General features: G+C 45.4%; 2 protein-coding genes across 2 annotated transcripts in view; one reads left to right on the top strand and one right to left on the bottom strand.

The window, feature by feature from the left end:
* Nucleotides 1-161: 161 nt before the first annotated feature.
* Nucleotides 162-16,075, bottom strand: TMEM129 (transmembrane protein 129, E3 ubiquitin ligase). The gene is made up of 4 exons (XM_090035393.1): nucleotides 15,742-16,075; nucleotides 13,967-14,441; nucleotides 5,986-6,145; nucleotides 162-4,359 (listed from the first exon to the last, which is right to left on the bottom strand). Exons 1-4 carry the CDS (start codon nucleotides 15,944-15,946, stop codon nucleotides 4,111-4,113), a joined length of 1,089 nt encoding a protein of 362 aa, XP_089891519.1. The 5' UTR covers nucleotides 15,947-16,075; the 3' UTR covers nucleotides 162-4,110.
* A 3,015-nt stretch (nucleotides 16,076-19,090) lies between these two features.
* The window catches only part of TACC3 (transforming acidic coiled-coil containing protein 3), a 30,048-nt gene continuing 26,904 nt past the window's right edge, over nucleotides 19,091-22,234 (top strand). Inside the window, exon 1 of the mRNA XM_090035395.1 lies at nucleotides 19,091-19,205. The gene's annotated coding sequence lies outside the window, so the exon portion shown is untranslated. The remainder of the gene's footprint in view (nucleotides 19,206-22,234) is intronic.

A 22,234-nucleotide genomic window follows, 5' to 3' on the forward strand; every position in this document is an offset into this window, starting at 1 on the left:
CCTGGAGGACATAGGCAGCACTGACCCTGCAGTGAAGCGTGGCCCCGCCCTGCCCATGCGACACCAGGCCCCTGGCTCAGGCAGGTTATTCCCCTCCAAATCACCCCATTCCATCTCCAGCTGTGCTTCAGTTGGGAAGAAATAAAGTGAAACCAGGAACCTGAAAATCAAATCATCTTTTATTTGCCTCTGAAACAGTTTTAAGATGACCTACTTCAATGTCATTAAACCTCTCAAAGACCAATCCAATAAAGTGGTAGTGTTTTTAAAAGTATATAAACAATTTCAGTAAAAAAAAAAAAAAGCACCAAGTCTTTGGAAGAAAGTGTTTTGTAACATATGTGAAGAATTCCCACCAACTAAACTGATCCTCAATGGGCATTAGCCCCAAATACAGCTTAAAAAAATCAAACCCATGTCCAGCCTTGAGAAGTGGCACTGAGGACTTCATGGGAGGCAAGTCAGGTTTAACCTGGCTTTGAGGCACAGGCAACCCCCGCCTAGCACTCTTAACTGGTTCCTGAAAAACCAAGTGTTAAACGAAACTGAAAATATCTGATGACCCTAGATGGCAACTGCAACGTTTTTAATGACCCAAGATGATGACTATGAGCATTATAACAAAACTCACTAAGTACTAAGTAAAATCAGGTATCAATTTAAAATGAGCATTATAGTGAATTAATGCTAAGTGAAACAGCGTTAAGCAGGGGCTGCCTGTATACACAAAGATTTAATACAGCAAAAACATTCAAATCAGAAGTGACTGCATAACGGACCTCTGCCTTTGGACCATGTATTTTGGTTTCAAGTTATACAAAGCCTCATTATTGTCATTTCATTGTTAACACAGATTTAATACACAACACAAAAACAAAGAAGATCTAATACACGACAGAAAGACAGACCTGCTGAAAAGGGCTCTGGCAGAGCAGTACGTCTGGTTTGACAATAAGGAACGGGCAACACTCTTCACACCAAAATATCCTGGACTGTAGATGCTACAAGTCTAGCAATGATACCAAAAAGTGAAGCTAAAGCCTATGTTTCAGGGGTGCTGGTTGTAGTTGTGTTGGTCTAAGGACATAGGTAGACAAAGTTTTTTGGGTAAATCTCAGATCTTTTATTAGACCAGATAAAATAGTTGGAAAAATTCTTCTTTGCAAGTTTTTGGATACAAAAAAAAAAAAAAAGCTTGCAAAGAAGAATTTTTCCAACTATTTTATCTGGTCTAATAAAAGATACCAGATTTACCCAAAGAACCTTGTCTAGCTGAGGCCCACAGATTTTTAGAAATGCATGCCCAGCTTCAGAGAGAGTGGGAATTGGGAATCCCTGTGTACACATGGTTATGGATGTGCGGGAACATGTGCTTCTAGAAATTTGTCCATTGTAAATCCCAGTTTCAAAGTAATTATTATTTTGAAACAAATATTTTACACCACATCATGAAATGGGCTTGGCTAGTTTTTTAAAAGATGAGTCATGAAAACAATTCCCAAATACTGGTTTTATGCTTGGAGAGGTTATCAGGACATAGTGGGATGTGACTAGGGTAGCCATCACAGAGGACATTCTCATTTTCTGCTACTCTTGTCCTCCACTGATACAAAACCCAATACCTTCATACCCTCTATTTTTCTCTTCAAAGGGGCCCAGAGTTCAGTCTTTTACTTCAGCAACTCCTCCAAAAATCATACCCCCTCCAACTTCTGTTGTGCAAACTTGACTGAAATAAGAGGCATATTATCCTTATCTGCAAACATTACAGCAAAGTGGGGGCCAGAGATACATATCAGAAAGCAAAATTCAGCTCTGTATAATGGTGTACTGTAGGTTAGAATACTGCTAACACAATTTCAAAAGGACTTACCTCCCTATGAATCATTGGAGAATATTTTAAACTTTTGGTTAACACTTTGTATAATTTCAGACTAAGCACAAACCTATCTGAAGCTAAGCAATTTAATTTGATTCTATTAAAATAAAAATGGAAATGTCACTTATTTTTTTTGTGCAAGAGACTCAAACCCATCTGCCAGCCTCTATGTCAAATTTCTACTCCATATGATCTGCTATTGCTGAAATATAGGCCCCAGAAAAGAATTATTATTAACTAATGTATAGGAGAAATAATAGTGAGTATTGTATAATAAAAAGTGCGAGTGTAACAGTTATGATGCATGCTCAAGTTATGATGGTTGCCCAGAAAAGGATTATGATGCGTATCATAACAGTTGCATATGATGCATAACAGTTATGATGCATGCCCAGAAAATGATTATTATTATTTAATGTATGGGAGAAATAATAGCAAGTATTGCATAATAAAAAGTGTGAGTGTAACCGTTATGATGCCTGCTCAAGTGATTATCCTACTTAAAGGAAAGCAGTTTTGCCATTTACAAATATATAATAAAAAACTGGTTTATGTTGTGTGTTTTATGACTGAAATATCAACCTGTGTTTTCACAAGTCCTCTCCACAATGCAAACTTCAGGCACTTTTATTACCATTACTTGGTATGCCAGGCTCTAAGTAGTTTAAGTCTATACCCCATAAAGATTTTTAATTAAATCTCTCATTATTACAGCTCCCCTACTGGTACCATTTTTCAAACTACACTCTATACCAGTCCAAAGCAGTCCTATACGACACAGTGATTTAAGTGCTTCCTATTAATGACACTTTATTGATTATAGTACCTTTCCCATTGTAGGGTGGCACCAGTTGGAGGTATTAAGAAAGCTGGTTTGGACAAGGCAGTACAGAAAGACAGGCTAATACTTAGGTTTTGTCTGTAACAGGAAAAAAACCCACTCTATGTTTTTCTGCATTGGTGTCACTCCATTTGCAGCAGTAATGACAGAAGCAGTGGCATAAGCAGGACACAGGCAGCATAGCTGTGTTGTCTAATCTAGGCCCGTCTACACTCATTTCTGTTCTTGCTATCGATAGTTCAAAAACTGTTTACAAATTACTCTGATGGAGACCCATCCTAAGAACTGAGCAAAATTCTCTTAATTATTGTAAAACAGTGACACGTGCTTAGAACTAGGCTTGAAAATAATAAATAAAGTGCCAATCTGAAAAGCCATTTCAGTGCTGACAGACTTGAAACATCCAGCATGGATATATGTCCTTATCTTGTCCCAAAATCCTATTCAAGGTGAAGCCTGTTTCTTAGGCAAAGGCTACATGTTTGGAAGTAGCTGAACACTCCTTTGCATTATTAAAATAATGAAGGATGTTGCTGCTTTCCTTCCAAATATAGGTAAAAGTCATACTTAAATTCTATCAGCTGAAGAGGGTTGATTTACCAAGTAAAACAGCTCTGGGACATAAGTGTTTAATTACAAGATACTCTATGCAGAAACAATAGCAGTTCAGGTCAATGATCTATATATAACATAAGATACTAATAAACCTTTCTTGCATGTTAAAAATGTCTGTAAACACGAGGGCAGAGCAGAACAGAAGACAAAAGAAAAAAGAAGCACAGGTGATACATGTACTACAACAGATAAGAAAACTCAGGCCCCAAAGTTCTGAAGCCCTGTTCTGATGGGGGAATAGGAGAAAAAGAAATACAGTGTTGAGATATCTCTTTTAGTGAAAGCTCACAAAGGTTAACAATAGGCTTTGGAAATGAATTCAAGATAAAGAAAGGTAGAAGATTTTTAGCCTATTAGCCTTAACAATAGCAATTTGCTTAGGATAAGGAAAAAGCCCTTTGCTAAAAATACTTGTGCTTAAACCCTTTAACTAGACTAGCATTTAAAATAAAGTTAGAATTATCAGGATTTCATCCAAAATGAAAAGCAAATGGGTCACCACTCCTTTAAAGTGTGGTCCAAAAGAAATTAAGAATAACAAAAAAAAAATTCAACAATCTAGAATGTAAACTGGTGTTTTAGGAAACAAAAACTGAGGATAACTTTAGAAGCACAGTGAAAATAAAGATGGTAGGCTGACATTTTCAGGCCCTTTTTGAAGGGGAAACAACAGTTTCTACTTTTCCAGCAGAACAAGAAATCTAATAGGGCTTGTATCAAACCCTGCTGTGAAATGCATTCAGATTTTGAAAGGTAAACTATAACAAGACACTATTCATCGTATAATGCAAACATCTAAAATGCAAAATTTGGCTCTGCAGGTTGGACAAGGCACTTGGCTTGAAAGCCAGGTCTCTGGGTGCTGCTGATCTTGCCGGCTGGCAAACCATTTGCCCATGCAGGTCAGACACCACATTGGGCGACAGTAGCATTGTTGGCATTCTCCTTCATTTGGCTCTTGGCAGCTCTTTATAAGCTTGATGTTTGCATTAGTCTGCATACACCCGATGCATGGCTCCAACTCCTACAGAAATAAAAAAGGCCAAAAAATGTAACTTTTACAGGAAAATAGTAATGCTTTGCATTTCAACTGGGCTTTCTGCTTTCAAATCACCTCACACAGCCCAGCAGATAGGACAAGGCACAAGACTGGGAGAAAGAACACCTGGGTTCTGCCCTTGGCTCTATCAATGATTCGTACAGCCTTGGGCCAGTCACTTAACACTGTGCCTCAGTCTTCTCATCTCTGAAGTGGGCATGATTATAGCTGCTCTACTCTGTAAAGCAATTTAAGATCCATAAGTGGAAAGTATTGTGCAAGGGCCACATATTATTTATACTCAAATCATCCTAACACTTTCTGTGCCAATGAGTTATTTTCATTTTACAAGTGGGGAACACTGGGGCTCTGAACAGTTAGGTAACTTGCTTCAAATCACTCAAAGTTTCTGAGCCAGGGAAAAACCCTAGATTCTTCCTATTTCTGTGTCTATGCTTTAACCTCTAAAACAGAGGTGGGCAAAATGCCGCCTGACTCAGATGTGGCCCGCAAGGCCATTCTATCTGGCCCATGGGTCCCCTAAAAAATTTAGAAAATTCATACTCATCTGCCCCTGGCTGCCTGCCTTGTGGCCCTCAATGGCTTGCCAAAACTCAGTGAGCGGCCCTCCTCCTGAAATAACTGCCCACCCCTGCTCTAAAACCACTGTTTCTATTTTGTAATATAAATCATTGCTTACTTCATCAGGTATCAAACCAAAAGCCACAAGTCCAAATAGTTTACATTAAATTTTGTACAAGGTAAAAGGTCTGCAATAAAGTGACTCTCTCTTAGCGCAACAGTTATTTATGCACAACTTGAATCTGCAGACTTGTTTCTGTTGGTTATGTCAGCATTGCAGATGCATAATTGCAGCGTGTGCAGACACACCTAAGCTTGTTATGATCTTGCTGGTTTCGATACCAGTGATGGGAAGATGCAACAGCACACCTTGCACAAGCCTGTCCAGGCCCCTTGGTACTTACTCAGGCGGCTGAAGCTCATGCTATGACATCATCACTGCATTGCTACCAGAGCTAGCTAGATTACAACTAGCTTAGGTATATCTGCATTCCCTGCCAATGCACCTGTGCCTGAAGGGGAGACATACGCACTGAAACCTGGGCTTTGATTGTTGATGTGATTTTGAGTCCTAAGAAAGGAAGATCTAATTTAGAAGTCATGCCAAATATTAAAGAATAAAGTCTAAATGCAACCTAGTTCTCCTGAAAACTCAGCTGTAATGGTGCTAGACTGGCCAAAGCTAATTGTCATGCATATCAGTTTCAATTATTAATTAGAGTTCTGACTCTAGTTTGCTGGACACCACCTGCAAACACCATTTTCAAATTCCTCAGGTAGCACCTAATCAGGATATTACAATTAAAATAATGTTCCCTATCACAACATCTCCCAGCCTTTTCTATGCTTATGAGGCCTCTGGTTGAAAGAGCAAGAAAAGAAAAAAAACAGCTAGATTTTCATATGTTAGTTACTGAACTGTAAGGCTGTCATTATAATAAGTACACTAAATCACAAGTCTGACCATAGGAATATTGACCATGTCACAAACTATGATTATTACAATCTTAGCTTATTAAAAAGTCCCACCTGATTGCTGGGAGCAGGGTACGTCTGGTTCATTTCCACCAGCGATGTAAAGGTTTCCAGAAACAAGTCACTGAGACTTTGATGGATCACAACATTAGCCGCATTACGGATCGGAGCACGGAGTTTCTCCCGCAGCTCCCCATACTCTGTGGAATTCAGCCTGAAAAGAAAGAGTAGAACAGACTGTCATCTAATCAATCCACTCATGTTCTGCTTATTACTTTGAATGTTATCAAAAGAAGAGAACAGAAAAAAGTTATGTAGCTTGGTGTACATTGGTTCTTGGTCAGAATGTATACATTTTGGTCATTTCTGAGGGCAGAAGAGGGGGAGGTAAAAAATACTACAGTAAAAGGAAACTTTTACTTTTCTAAAGATCTAGAAAAGTCATGGAACCCCGAGGTTACATGTTTCTATTTCTGTGATGGGCAAATATGGGGCTTGTGATTTTAAGTGCCCAACCTGAGATGACTTTGAGTTGTTTTTGTCAGAAGTGCTGAGCACCATCACTGATTCCATATGAAGATGCAGGAGAACACCTCTAAGAACCAGAATCAAATGGTCTCAAGATGAGCTTTTAAAAGTTGGGTAACAAAAGCCACTTTTGAGAATGTTGGTCTAAACAATTTGAAAAGCAGAGCCTAACAGTCCTGTTAGAGTCAAGTCATTTCTTTATTTAGCCACGGGATATTTACAGTAGCTATTGGACAGTGCATGCTTCTCACCACTGGCCATCAATGCTTCCATCCAGGCTTCAAAGCACCCCTTGTAACACGGATCAAAGTGTAGTTCAAGCTTCCTGCCTATTTAGTCCCTGGCATCTCTGTTGAGCTGCCAATAAAGGGTGTGCAAGAAAGTAATTAAAATATTACCTAAAAACATTTTAAACCTTGTTATTAATAAGTATACCAAACTTATCCAATTTCTGCCTTATTTCATATATGTCTATAATATTGCTCAGCCCTCCCCCTGTTTGTTCTCATTCTTTTATATTGTACCTAAATTCTAGTCTATGTGCACCACAGGACAGACTGGTTTACCTATATTTGTCATATCAAACACAAACAACGTATCTAGCGGTAGCACAAACAAATATAACTGCAAACTGTTGTGCTCTTACAAAGTAAAATGATAGGTAATGATCGAGGTTTTAAATAGGCTACAATGAGCAGCCATTAGATGGTACCATTCCATATAGTACAGGACTGAAGCCAGCAACACTTACTGTTAGCAGGGAGGGTGATGAATAGAGCAGAGGCAGGCAAAGTCTGGCTTGCGGGCCGCATCGGGCCTGTCGCAAACTCCATTTCTTAGTAGCCCCTGCCTGTGTCATTGTGGCTGGTTTCCATGTAGACCCCAGGAGCAGTGGCACCATGACAGCATGTGGCCAGGGTTTACCTGCCTGTCATGGCCATGGTAGAAGCAGACTCCATGCAGTCTGCCTTCAAACTGCAAGCAATGTAGCCACAAGCTATCTGGGGCTACGCATGGGCTAACTGGCAATGTCATTCTGGGGCAAAGCAAACGCAGGTACATTGCTCCCAGTTCAGAGGCAGCCTACACAAACCAACAAGGTACCTCTGAATGCACTGCTTTGGGCATGGTACATTTGTGTGTAGGGCGAAAAACAGACGCTGGATTTCTCCCAAAACACATTCTTTTACCCTGGGATCCTATGGGGGATAAGCCCACTGTCCTCACATTAAGTATCTGTGAAGTATCCAAATTAACACCTTACTCTGGAACAACATCAGCTAATCATCTGAGCTGTACGTACAGGACTGCTCTGAAATTATCCCAAGCTTTGACTTGTTCAAAACAATCAGGGTCAGATTAAATTTAACCTCCATTTTTTCACTAAACTGTCAGAGGTGTGGCCCAGGTCAGGTCCAGGTGGGATACTCAGTCATGAAATACTAGTTTAGCTATGGCCTCTGCTTTTAACCGCTGCTTCATTTAGCTCTGCTCAGAGAAGGACAACGTAACACTGGGTAAACTTAGGGCCACTGGTGTCTTTCCTACCAATTACTTGCACAGCTTCTACCACTGGTGAAACTGTAAAAAGCTTTGGCTTAAATGCCCTAGTGCAGACACAAGCAGAGGGAAAAAAGTCTATGTGCTGCTGCTAAGTCCCTGCTATTACATTCTAGCCATGATTTTCGGTTTTAAACTTTCTCGTCCCCTATTTTGAGCCACCATAGTCCTACCGCACCAGTTGTATTCAGAATAAGTCACAGCAATCAACACACTCGGGTGCAACGTTTTCTTTAGCTATCGACAGCACACAAGAAAAACCAGGACATGCGAGGTAATTATGGTGTCTTTTTCTAGGAAATTGCAGTGTCTAACACAAAAGGCCACAAAAGTGGGAAAGTTGCATCAGAAACCTGTCAAAATTGTGGTTTTGTCACTGCAGCCAGCTGAGGCACAATTAACTGGTTGGTCCAGCCACAACCAGAATGGCTACAAAACAGTCTTTCAGGAATTACTTGAAAGAAATCTTCCAATGGAAAGGCTAACCTGATTTTAAAGAGTAAGGTGAAAAATGCTCGTCTGGAGTAGTTAATCACCTGCTGGTCAGCCTTCTTGAGATAACTTAAATACCGATTATATGAATCTGGAAACACTCCCATCATCTTTAACTACAGTTTCTGTAGCCTGAGAATCATGCTAATAAGAAAAATTACTGGACTTGAGTAAAACTATCCTATATGAGCAAAGTGAACATTACCGAGTTAAAGATTTTTCAGCTGTAGCCTCACAGGCTGTGGATGGAAAGGAAAGAAGCTGCAGATAACAGTGCAGGAAAGAGTAACTAGGAGCAACAGGAATTAAAGAAATTAGTGGATCCTGCACGTCTTGTGGAGAAAGGGCTACTACATTTCAAATGTAAGCTGTGCTCCTCAGAGCCAATGAATCTCAAGGAGGTTTTGAATTTTTTCTGCATTAATAATTTGCATTACAATAGCTCCAACAGGCACCAGCCAGACTGGGCCCCACTGTGCTAAGTCTGGACACTCACACAGTAAGACAGTCTCTGTCCTCACTCTGAATAGACAAGATTGACAAGGGGTGAGCAGGAAACAGAGGCACAGGGGGAGGGAAATACCTGGTCCAACACTGCACAACAGGCAGAGCTAGGAACAGAATCTAGGCCCTCCCATAGCCTATTCACTGCCTGCTAGTACTGTGCTGAATTAAGGCTATTGTGGCAGATTTGCTCCCAGCTTGTGTGAAAACACTGTGCAGCATTCTCTAAGTGTTCAGGGGGAGAATCAACAGCAGCTGGGAGAAGGCTGAGGAGGTCTGGGAGGGAAGACATGGCTGTTAAGGGTAGGATAAGGACAGGAAACAAGTGGTGGGCAGAGCAGCAGCTTGGAGCATCACAGCGGCTGGAGAAGCAACATAACAGGAGGAGCAGGGGAAGGCAAAGCTGTGGCTAGAGCAGCAGCTTTCAAACTTCCTAAACTCCAGAACCCCTTTCATATCACTTCTGCTGAGGAACCGCTACCCTAGCTCCACGTGAGCTGATGCACAGCCAGATAACCCAATCCGGCAGTAGCAGCGAAGTGCTTCCCAGCCACTCCACCGTTACCGGGATCTAAGTACAGACGTCCAAAAAGCCAGAGGTGGAATCAATCCAGTCTATGCGGGTTTCTCTAAGTGGTGTAGATTGGACCATTAATGAACAGAACTCATGTTCGCTCTTTGGTTGAGGAAAGCAGGCAGATGCCTGCACTGGCAAGTTCAGAAGGCGCGGGGCGCTGCCATACACCTCCCAACCTACCGGCCACTGTCCAGGGCAGCCGAGCCCAGCTTGCACAGCTTCTACCATCCCTGACAGCTGCCAAGAACATGACCCCAACCCCCTGCTGCCAGCTGCAGGGACGGGGCGAACCGGCACAGAATTTCTCCCCTGCTCCATGGCAGCATGGGGAGTGGGGGGAAATGGAGCCCCCACCCCTATCAGAGGAGCCCAGGGGGATGGGGCGGACGGAAAGCCCCTGTGGCATGTGGCTCTCCCCAGCTGGGCAGACCCTAGCTCAGGGAGGATCAGGGCCAGGTGGGGGAAAGCCCCTGCAGCATGGCCCCCTCAGCTGGGGGCAGACCCCAGCTGGGAGGCGAAGATCGAGACTAGGGCAGGGGTCAGATGCAGCAATTTGCTGGGGGTGGGACTGTGCAGCTCAAGGGGCAAACCCCTGTCATATGGAGCTCTCTCCAGCTGGGCAGACCCCAGCTTGATGGGAGATGGCTCTGTTCTCCTGCCTCCCCCCTACTGCCCCACTCAAATGCAGGCAGGTTTTGCCGCCTCAGCTCTGTGACAGCCTGGTGGGGTGGTCAGAGAAGAGGAGCACTGGAGAAGGCTAGCCCACCAGCCCTGCGAGGGGGGAGTTAGCAGAGTGAGGACACGCAAAGCATTTTGGGATACCAGGGGACTGCAACCTAACTTAAGTCAAAAGGGAATCTGGAAGGGAAGTTTAATAGACCAGTCTAACCTAAACTGATTAAATCTGAAACTACATTTATCCAGGTCAACCTTAAGCCAAGTTCTGCCATTTTTAAACAGGTCTACGTGCACTGAACTTCAGCTCTGTTACAAGCGTAGACCTGTTTCCAATCACGTATACTGGTCTGTGTGTAATTTCTGTACTAGCCCCAATCTCTTTGCAGAACGCCTAATGATCTGTCATGGAAACCCTGGGTTCTGTGAAATGGTTTGAAAACCACTGGACTAGAGCTACTGGTCAGTTGTGAGACAGCAGGAGCTGAAGTTGTCTTTAGGAGTGTGAGTCTAAAGAGCACATTTTAGAAAACCAGTCAGCTGCATGAGATAGGCAAGTTGCAACCCCTTGGTTTGGAGAATAGGTTGCACATTACAGGTGTACATTACAGGTGTTAAAGGGTCCTGTTGCTACATGCCAAGAGAGGAAGGAACTCTCTTCAGCATAAACGGTAGAAGACTGCACGTTTAAAACAGAAGGCATAGGATCTAAAACCTCACACTGAACACAGGTGAAGTCTGTGGCCTTGTCTACACGTGGGAATTTTTATAAGAAAAACTTTTCACTGTTGCTAATTCCAGTGCAGTTCAACCTCGATACATGCACCCATACTGTACACAGAGGGAGAGTGAATTTTCATCCCACTGCAACCTGCAGAGATGTAATTCTATATAAAGAGATGTTATATTTCTCCAAATTCTTACTACAAAGTCTCCATATTCTGACTACAAAGACTCTGGAAAACTCTTGCTGGTACTATTCAATTGACACTGTCGCTCTTTACAGAGCATGGTGTGTGCGTCAATGAGTTCTCTGATGGCTGCTGAGTCCAATGTGTGAGTGACAGTCCTGCTCACAGGTAGGGCACACCCATGCACTAGCAATGCTTTGAATCTGAGCAGCAGATCTTTCCTCCTCTGACGCCGGTTATCACACAGCTTGATCTAGTTTGCCTCGCAGCACCTCACTCCATCTGCAAGCTGACTCCGGCAACCCGGGAGGCGTTCTGCACTCCTTGCCCAATCATCCACAGAGATGCCAAAAGATGCCAAGTCACCTTGACAAGTATCTAGTAGCGAGCACTGCTGTATGGATGTATTAATCAGTTACCAAAAAAAAGCCACATCTTAGGAGAAAAAAAGTTATCATCATGTCTCACCATGGTCATAATCTTATTGCCACCTCAACAAAACACCACTGAAATAATTACATAGAATCAGCCTGTCATCATTTCCAAATCCCTACATATTTCTGCTTCAATACTCATACTCCTTTGTCAAGCTTTGTCTCACCCACCATCTCCTTCTGCTTCTTGCCAAAGCTTCTAGGCTCCATCCACCCCATCACCTTCTCACACAAATCATCTCCAGACCACTTTCCGTGCTTCCTATGGCCTCTTTAAACTCTGCTGCAAGGCCCCCAACTGGTTCACTTTTAAGCTTTGTTATGCTGCCTACAAGTTAATTTGTATATAAGTTGTCTACTGATGTTCTCCTAACTCCTGTCTACTTGTCTATCCTAAGACTGTAGGCTCCTTCCTGCGGAAGGCATCCTTTTTCACTATTTGGGAACTCTTAGTGAGCACTACTGTAAATATTGAAACTGATGGACCAATAGCTTAAAGGAGGTCTGAACATATTTGCTATTCATTTGCAAACTTTAATTTCTCTGACAGTGTAAGATTTACATACACTGCTATTCCTCTGGATGAAAAGTTTACAGATTTAGAGAGGCAAACAGACATGTCCAAATGTGCATATTTTAAAATGCCCTTACAGGAACATGTAATAATAAAAAAACTAAGAGACTACTGTTTGTTAGCTCCTTCAGAAGACAGCATTCATGGGACTGTCAGCACCAGTATTTATTAATTACATGTTGGCCAGAATATGTAGTTCCATCCAGCTCTTCCATAACCAGTGACTTGGAAAATAAAACCAGCAACAGAGCCCAGTGTTACAAAAACTAAAATGGGTTTTTACAATCCAGAGGACACGAACTAGCATAAAGATACAGATACTCCTCGCTTAACAACCTAGTTATGCTCTTGAAAAATGCCACTTGAAGCAAAACGATGTTAAGCAGATCCAATTACGTCACAGTTGTTGCTAGGGGTGCACTGATAGACATTTTGGGGGCTGATGCTGATAGCCAATTGTTAAAATGGCATATTGGCTGATACCAATCCAATTTCCAATACACAGCTCTTCAGCTTGAAGTGCTATGTCCAGCTGGTAAGTCTGATGTGATGGAAGGGGAGGGAAGGGGCGCTGGGGAGGCAGATCAAAGCCCCTACAGTGAGGGAGGGAATGGGGCTAGGGTTGACCAGCCGGGGCGGGGATGGGCACAGGACAGAGTTGCAAGCGACTTAATCAGGGAGTTGGGGGGGAAAGGGGGGCAGGGGGAGACATGTGTCCCCTGGATCTGCAAAGCGCAGGGCGGGCTGCAGCTGCGGGCGGGCAGAGGCACAGTTCCTCGGGGGTGGGTAGGGAAGGGGGGCAGCCCCACGGATAAGCTGTGCTTCTGTCCCACACCTGATTATCTGCACCCCCACACCCCTCCCTCCCTCCTTCCCCTTCTACCACACCAAACCTAAGGCTGCATGCAGCTCTCCACACTACTGGCTCTGCTTCTCACAGCCCAAGTGCTGCGCTGCGGCCGCGCACACGCACGGGCAGTTATCGGACAAATTAATTGGCTGCATTGGGCCGATAGCCGATACAGAAAATTTTCTTTATATCAGTGTTGATCCGATATTAGACCGATGTATCAGCGCACCTCTACTAGTTACCTACTAGCAGGCGGCGGCCAAAGAATGTTATAACTGCACACTGCGCGACTTTAAAGGAGTATGTTCTCTAATAGATCAGCAACGTAATAGCGAAACAACATTAACCGGAATGACGTCAAGTGAGGAGTACCTGTAATTTGAAGTCAGGTCAGTTTTGAGGCCTAAGCCATTTTCAAGAGTTCTCTTTAAATGAGTTTTGTTAGCAAAATGTCGGTGTGACACCTTCAGAGCAGCTATTATACGGTCGGGTTTTGGGCAGGATGGAAAGGGAAATCATCAGTAACTCAGAGCCTATATTGTTAAAATCATTCATTTTATCACTGTGTGTGACGGGAAGGAGATTTTCCTTTGACTCCTTTTCTCTCCCATTCCTCACCCAAAGCTCCTCCAGTTGCTTCTTTCCCCTCACCCAGGGTCTCTCTACTTCATTCTGCGAATAGAAAATTTGGTCCCTCTGCCCAACTTGCTTTTCTAGTGTAGGATCCCTCTAAACCATCTCTTCTTCGCTGCACTTCGATGGTAGGAACCAGAAGACAACGTCTTCTGTAGACTGGAAAGTTAGCAAAATGGAGCTGGAAAAATGCTAGCAGTCTTGGGATTTGTCAAGGAAGCACAGACAAGCTATACAAGGCAGGATCATCACTGCATAAGATACGTGACATAATAGGACAAGGGTCATTTATCTTACCGAATATCAAAAGCCTTCACGTATGGGTTAATGCTGGCAACATTGATGGTGAGGAACTGTACGGGCACGTTTGAATCTGGCGAGAGTTCATGCTGTCTCGAATCTGTCACTGTTAGATGAATGTCTTGCTGTTGGGCGACATGTAAACAGTATGTGGTCACTTTAATCACCCAGGTATCTGTGACAATCACCCTTGCTCCAGGGGCGCCAGTAGCAAACTTGTCAATCCTCCTGAATTCTGTATTGATGGAAGAAGCCACTGCCCTCCAACTGGACTGCGGGAGCGCGTGAACTGCGAGCGTCCGAGCTAAAGGATGATTATCCCAGCCGTTCCGTGACCAGTAATACGCCAGGATGCTGGTGATCGTTGGAAAAATAACAGCCAGAAAAAAGAATATTTTCCAGCCTTCTGGAGCCAGGTAAAAATAGCAAAGCTGTTTCTCAGGTGCTGCAAAACACATGCCAATGTAATAACCTGCAAGGAAAAACATTTGCTTTCAGAAGGCAATAAAATGCACGCTCACATATTCCCTAATCTTACAGTTCATTTGACAGGCAAGGTCTGTGCTGGGTAACTTGTTTTACTTACAAGCAGGGACTCTAACTCCAAGCCTCTGGACTCCAGTGGGTTTTTTTTTTAAATAAGACTTCACCTCTAGCAATATTTATTTTTTACCAAAATTAAATGGTGAAAGTGCAATCATTCTAGTTTGCTGAGTAAATAAACTTTCATATGGTTATGTACAGTAAAACACAGGCAACAGGGTTTACAGGGATTAAAGTTCAGAGGGAGAAGCACGGGATCAGCAAGCCCCAGAGACAGAATCAGCCCCACCTTTCAGTTTGATAGCTTACTCCTTGTAGAAATACGAATTTTCCATCTATCCACTCCTCTGTGATATCCTATGAAATATGGACTTTCATTTCTACCCAGGAGAACTTTTACAATCTTTTCTCCGATGCCTGATGAAGGGGGTTTGTGCCCGAAAGCTTGCAATTAAAGATTTGTTTTGCAAACATCCTGTTGGCCTAATAAAAGATATCATCTCTGCTACCAGTCCTGATTGCCTTTTCCTGTAGAACAATATGGCTACAGCCTGGATACCTGACACATGGAAGGTACTGAATTTTAGCCGGTTTTTTTAATGAAATCTTCATGTTTTCTCAAGCAGGAAGCAACTGCGACCATCTGAGATCCTGCTCCTGCCTTTTGTTTCAAGGTAATCTGCACCACCACAGGCCCTTGCAGGAGGTGAGCGGCTCCACACCAGCTATGAACTGCCTGCCCAGAGGAGTTTGACTCCTCTGTGAAATCTTATGAAATACGAATTTACCCAGAACTTCTACAATCTTTTCTCCGATGCCTGATGAAGGATGTGTATGCCCAAAAGCTTGCAATTCATTTTTTTTTGCAAAAATCTTGTGGATCTAATAAGAGATCATCTCTACTAAGAGACCCGATCGCCTTTTATTAAAACGCGGGGCTCTTAAGGGTGGTCTGCCTCCCCCTCCCTCCCCACGCTGCCCTTCCTTTCTCCCCTCGGCTCCGCACAACGCCGCCCGCCGCCAGTCGCGTCCCGGCGCAGCGCGCGCGTCTCGTCGCGGGAGCGCTACCCCAAGGCGCTACCGCAGTCGCGGCGTGTTACTGACCCAGCCCCACACAGCTGAGGCGGGGGGAGATTTATTGCCACGACGTTAGGTCGCAGCACGGGGGAACCAGCTCCCAAAGGCTGCCCCCCCCCGCCCCTCCCCCCGTCCCGGCGGGCGAGGCGCACCGAGCGGCAGCAGGGCGTGGGCGAGCAGGGTGCCGGTGCTGCGGCGCAGGTGGTGCTGCACGAAGGCCGCGTCCTCGCTGCCCAGCCAGGCGCCCAGCAGCCCCTGCACCGTCAGCCCGGCCGCGCGGAACTCGTGCGGCGGGAACACGAAGCACACGGACAGCACCACGTAGGCCAACGTGAAGGTCACCGCCGGGCTCTCCATGGCGCCGAGCCCCGAGCCCGGCGCCGCCCGCCGCGCGGCTGCATGGGAGCCGTAGTCCGGCACCGCCCCGAGCGGCCCCGCCCGCCGCGGGCCCCTGCCTGCACCAAGGCCCCGGGGGCCGGGGCGGGCGGGGTTTGCAGCGGTGCACGCGTGCGTGGATGTGCACACACATAGCCACATGCAGCCCCACGTTAGCATGCACATGCGCACGCACATAGCACGCATTAGCATGCACGCGCGCACATGCAGACACACGTAAGCATGCACGTGCGCACATACAGCACACATAACCACACACATGCAGACACTAGCATCCACACGCACACAGCATACACAGACATATTAGCATCCACGCACACATGCAGACATTAGCATGCACATGCAGACATACACATGTGCACACACAGCACACACAACCATGCACATGCACACACACAGAGCATACACAGGCACATTAGCATGCACATGCACACAGCACACATGCACACACACAAGCAGGCACATGCACACACATAGGACACAGACATATTAGCATGCACACACAGCACACATGCAGACACACACACAGGTACATGCACACAACATACATGCAGACATACAAGCCAGCATATGCACACATATGCAGGCACACAAAAGTATGCACATGCACACACACAACATACCAACACACATAAGCATGGACATGCACATGCATAGCACACGCGCACACACAAGCATGCACATACATGCACACATAAATGCACGTACACACAAACATGCACACAGACTTGCACAGATGCATGCACAAACACATACATTCATATACACACATATGTATCAACTGTGTATGAACTATGCACATATTTGTCACAAAAATGAAGGGGGGAAAGGATAGAAAAAAAAGGGGGGAAGGAAAAGGCAGGATAGGAGAAGAAAAGGGAAATGTGCCAGGACCATTTGGAGTCAGGAAAGAATTTAACCCCTGGTCAGGTGGGGACCAACTGGGGGGGTGGGAAGGGGGGCCCTCTACCCCCCTCTTGAAGTGCGGCGCCCAGAACTGGATGCAGTACTCCAGCTGCAGCCTGACCAGTGCTGCATAGAGGCAGAGGATCACCTCCCTGGACCTGCTCGAGATGCATCTGTGGATGCACGTCAAGGTGCGGTTGGCTTTCCTGACTGCATCCCCACACTGCCGGCCCATGTTCATCTTGGAGTCAATGATGACTTCAAGATCCTTTTCTGCCTCCGTGCTGGCAAGAGGGGAGTTCCCCAGCCTGTAGGTATGGTGCCGGTTGTTCCTTCCCAGGTGCATCACCTTGCACTTGTCTGTGTTGAAACCCATCCTATTCTCGACCACCCACCCTTGTAACCTGTCTAGGTCTGATTGTAGCCTGTTGCATCCTTTCAATGTGCCCAAGTCCCCCCACATCTTAGTGTCATCAGCAAATTTGAACAGGGTGCTTTTTACCCCCTCGTCCAAGATGCTGATGAAGACATTGAACAGCGCGGGCCCGAGGACTGAGCCCTGGGGGACCCCACTGCCCACGTCCTTCCAGGCTGAGAAGGACCCATCCACCACCACTCTCTGGGTGCAGCCCTCCAGCCAGTTGGTGACCCAATTGACTGTGTGGGTGTCGACACCACAGGCCCCCAGTTTCCTAATGAGATCAGGGTGAGAGACAGTGTCTAAGGCCTTCCGAAAGTACAGAAAGACTATGTCCACTGCTACCGCTGCATCTAATGATTTGGTGATCTGGTCCTAGAAGGCCACCAGGTTGGTCTGACAGGACCTGCCGCTGATGAACCCATGTTGGTTGCCCCTAAGCATGACCTCCCCTGCTGGCCCCTCGTGGATATGCGCCAGAATAATTTTCTCCAAAAGCTCGCCCAGGATCGAGGTAAGACGAACTGTCTGCTCCTGTTTCACCAACATCTTACAAGTTGAGGTTGTGGGTGTTTTTAGCACTCTGCCAAAAAACGGTGCCGACCCCTGGTTTAGATTATGGATTGCATGGGATGTTTGGATAGAGCTGATCCTGTCTCAGGAAGGGGGTTGCACTAGATGACCTCTGGACATCTCTTCCAGCCCTTGTTCCTTGCGTGGGGCTACTGGTCATAAAAATAACAGCAGAAATTAGGGGTTTTTTGTTTTCTACAACACTGGGCACACAGCCCGCACTTCAGGATAAACAGCCATAACCTCTAATACTTTCTATTAAAGAGGAAAACTGCATCACTCTAGAGAACAGAGCATCACAAGGGGCCCTAACTGGTCATGAATTAAAAATTAACGACAAATGGACAGAGTAAAACTACCAGCACTCTAGGGATCTGCATCTTGGCAGATGGCTGAAACACTGCAAATGGAGGACAGATTTCTTTGTACACTTTACCAACACATCATGTGCCTGTTTTTGCCAGTAAAATCATATTTAAACTAAAATAGCATGGTTCTTGCAAATGAGGTTGCAGCATTTCATTGTAGGGCACTTCAGCATAAGAGATTTAATTGTTTCTATAGTTGTAGCACTGTCTCTGGCTAATGCAGCCGCCTTCCTGACTCAAGAGTTGGAGCACAGCAGGTTTCACAGTAAAACTGTAATTAAAAACAGTTTAAGAGCAGCAGGTTTTTAACTTGTGATTTGCTTGCGGAGGTTATTAGGGAAGAATAATGACAGTGCAGCGATAGCATTGGAGTGATGAGTCTATAAAATAATACTTATAAGAGGCAAGATCATGACTTGGAAAATGACCTTAAACAATCTTTTGTATTGCATGAGACAGAAAGCCATGGGGTCCGTCCAGGACCCTATAGGAAACATTGCAGCATTTGTCTTTGTCAGAAAACACAAAAAATTATTTATATTAAATCAAGCAGGTTTTAGTCGTGTTTAATACTCTAGTAACGTTAGCCTCTCATTGCTTTTCCTGAAATCACACGGTTCACGGCCTGGTTCTCCTCCCCCCACGGTTAACTCTCACTCCAGGAAGAGCAGGGCACTGGCCTTAGCCCCGCGAACTACATTTCCCAGGGTTGCTTCCAGCACCCGGAACATCTTTTTTGGCTGGGTGCCCGGATGCGCCGCCCTCCTACTTTTTTCTGATTGGTCCGTTCAGACAGCCATCACCGTGACCTTTCGTAGCTCCTGCCCTTTCATTGGCGAAAGCGGCACCGTTGAAATTTGAAATCCGGAGGCGGCGGCGCGCGGGGCTGAGGTGGAGGCAGAGGCAGAGGCGGACTGTGGGCACGAGTACCCGGCCGGGTAGGGCCGCTGGGCAGGTAGGTGGGGCTGGGCTCTAGTGGTGCGGGGCCAGGGCTCGCACACACGGGCACGTCCCCCCTTGCACACGCGCTCTTGCACACTCGCACACAAAGCCACACGCACGCTCCCTCCCCCTTGCATACGCGCACACAAGGACACGCACACTCCCCTCCCTTGCACATACGCACACATGCACTCTCCCCCCTTGCACAGGCGCACGCAAGGACACACACAAAGATACACCCCCCCTTGCACACGCACTCTTTCACTCTCCCACACAAGGACACACACACTCCTGCCTCTTGCAGACACATGCTTGCACACTATCAACTATATATGAACTATGCACAGGTCTGTCACAAAAGTGAATACAGGGGGGAGAGGAGAGGAAAAAATGGGAGGCAGAGGCAAGCAGGAGGCGAAGAGGGAAGTGTGCCGGGGCTGTTTGTGGAGAGGAAGGGATCTTTCCCCCATGAGATGGGGACTGACTTGGGGTGGGGGGAGAAGGGGGCTTGCTTTCCTCTGTAACGGGGCTATGGACCTTTTGCCCCATCTCTTGAGCCTGTGCTGACAACATAGCATTAGAAGCAGGATGGAGGCTGCCGTGGCTCCCCTGCTTTACCTGTGGCAGGTTCGGGTGTTGCGTGGGTTGTGTCAGGGTCAATGGTTGTTTTGTGTGCAGTTTAGACTGGTGGTTCCCAATCGGTGGTACAGTTACCACCAGTGGTACTTGGGCAACCTGTCAGTTGCAGTATCAAGAAGTTGCTGGTGGTAGTTAAGGTTGTATCTTTAAATTGGTGATGAGCCATCTGTCATGGTTTGGGAACCGCTGGTTTAGATGATGGTTTGTTTGCTTGGGAGGGTTTGGATCGCTTATTTGATCCTACCTTGGGCAAGGGGCTAGACTAGATAACCTCTGGAGGTCCCTACCAGCCCGACTTCTCTCTGACTTCTATGACTAATATTTTAATTAGCAAAATAATCTAAGGGTTCTTTCTAAATTGCATAAACTTTTCAAAACGGTTAAGCCTGCTTGATGTGATTCCATAGGTGCTGACTGCTGCTTGTCCTACCAGATTTCCACCCTTGGGCTAGGAACAGAAGTTACACGTGAACTGGTTTAAGTCATCAGAAACTGGTTTAAACCTGCAACAGAACAGAAGTTCAGTGCACATCAACCAGTTTCAAAATGGCTGAAACTGGTTTAAGATAAACCGGGTTAAATGTAGTATCAGACTTGACTGGTTTGGGTCAAACCAGTTTATGAAACTTCTGTCCCAGGCCCCTGAGATGTCTTTCTCAACAGCTGTAGTAGAGGGGTGTATTTAGTCACCATGTTGGTCTGAGACAAAAAGAAATGCAAAAAAACTGGAGCTCTTGCTTCTGAGATGATACCTTTTATTAGACCAACTGAGAAATTGCAAAAAAAAAACCCTTTTTTTCTGCAAGCTTTTGGGCTCGTGTGCCCTTCATCAAGCTCAGGGGAAGTTAAAGATGGTAAAAAGTCCCCATGGGTAGGAAATAAACTTCATTTTTACAGAGGAGGCTGAAGCTGGAAATCTGCCCCCCTGGGTCCATGAGAGTGTCTTTGGGATGTGCTCTTTGTTGTGCAGATCACAACAAAGTAGAGGAATATCAGACATGTCCCGTGGGCCAGATAGCAATATTCCCCATTTCTTGCTTCAGTGGGACATATCCCTACAGTGACAGCCAAGGTGAGTGAGACCCCCAGCACAGCCCTGTGGCTTGTTCCTCCTTGCCCAGTGGCAGCCAAGCACCGAGGATGTTAAGCCCCTTCCTGCCAGGTCCCAGACCAGCAGGAGCAGGGGTCAGATCCATGTCTGGATCTGGCAAGGGGCGTGGGGATGGGGAAATGGGACTGATCCAGCCCTTGGGGCCAGAAAAATTTGATATCCCTGTTGTAATACAATCCTGTGTGTCACTAATAACCGAATCCTTGCAACAGGCCTTGAATTCATTGGGGATTTACAGACTGCACATTTGCCAAGGGTATCAGCGCTGCATTTGAAACTATGTTGGCTCTAGTTAGTTTTCTTTCCAAATACTAAGTTTTTCTATGCAAAATGTGATCTGAGTTGTATTGGACATCAAGTAATATTGGAAAAAACTCCTTATTTCACTCGTTTCCTGGACCATCCCAGCTACAGGACCACTCCAATGGTACTTTGAGACTTTCTGTGATGTTGTGCATGAGCCCTATGTCGCTCTCATTTGGTTTTAAGCATCTGTTAGCGTTTAGACTGCACACGCCTAAATGTCTAAACTTTGGTCACAAAGGCAGAGTAAGGCTAAAATGTCAGCAATATTTGTATGCTGTTTGTTGCCCAGATAACTGGGTTAGTAGTACTGGAGTACAATAATCCCATCTGTGTGTGCTGCAAACTCATTGCAAACCTTAAGCATTCAGGATTTGTGTGTGGCTTTGTTTGTTGTCTCCTAGACAGTCTCCTTAGTCTCGGGGCACCCATTGAAAAAGGCCAGCTCTTGGTTGTTACTTGGTTTTTGACTACAGGAAAATAATAGTCATTCTTTGGTTGTAAAGAAGTTGGAAAGACCACGACAGAAGAGAGTTCTTTTAATACTATGGATTCCTATTTGAAATCTATACTTCACCATTTGAATTAGGCTTGAGCCAAAGGATAGTTAAGTTTTGTATACAGAAAACTCAGAAAGGCTCTCACAGCCTTTTTCATAGACATTAGGTCTGGAAGGGACCTCAGAAGATCGAGTCCAGCCCCCTGCCCAAAGGGCAGGAAGTCAGCTGGGGTTATAGGATCACAGCAAGATAAGCATCCAATTTACTCTTGAAGGTGTTCAATGTAGGTACTTGAACCACTTCCAATGCACAGTAAAGGAGTTCTTCCTCATGTCCAGCCTGAAATGGTCTTGTAGTAGCCAGTTTCCCAGCCAGCGGATCGTGGTGGACCCAAGGCCGCTATTGGCTAGTTTTGCCAAGAGGTGATCATGGGGATACCAGATGGAAGGCTTTTTTGAAGTCAAGATATATGACATGAATCTCTTCTTC

This window comes from Crocodylus siamensis, chromosome 2, assembly GCF_052110815.1.
Source record: "Crocodylus siamensis isolate JL-2025a chromosome 2, ASM5211081v1, whole genome shotgun sequence".
NCBI lineage: Eukaryota > Metazoa > Chordata > Crocodylia > Crocodylidae > Crocodylus > Crocodylus siamensis.

Coding starts and splice junctions, on each gene's coding strand:
- TMEM129 (XM_090035393.1), bottom strand. CDS start 15,946: ATGGAGAGCCCGGCGGTGACCTTCACGTTGGCCTACGTGGTGCTGTCC. Junction 6,146..13,966: donor GTGAAGGCTTTTGATATTCG/GTAAGATAAATG, acceptor CTTTCTTTTCAG/GCTGAATTCCACAGAGTATG. Junction 4,360..5,985: donor ACCCTGCTCCCAGCAATCAG/GTGGGACTTTTT, acceptor TTATTTCTGTAG/GAGTTGGAGCCATGCATCGG.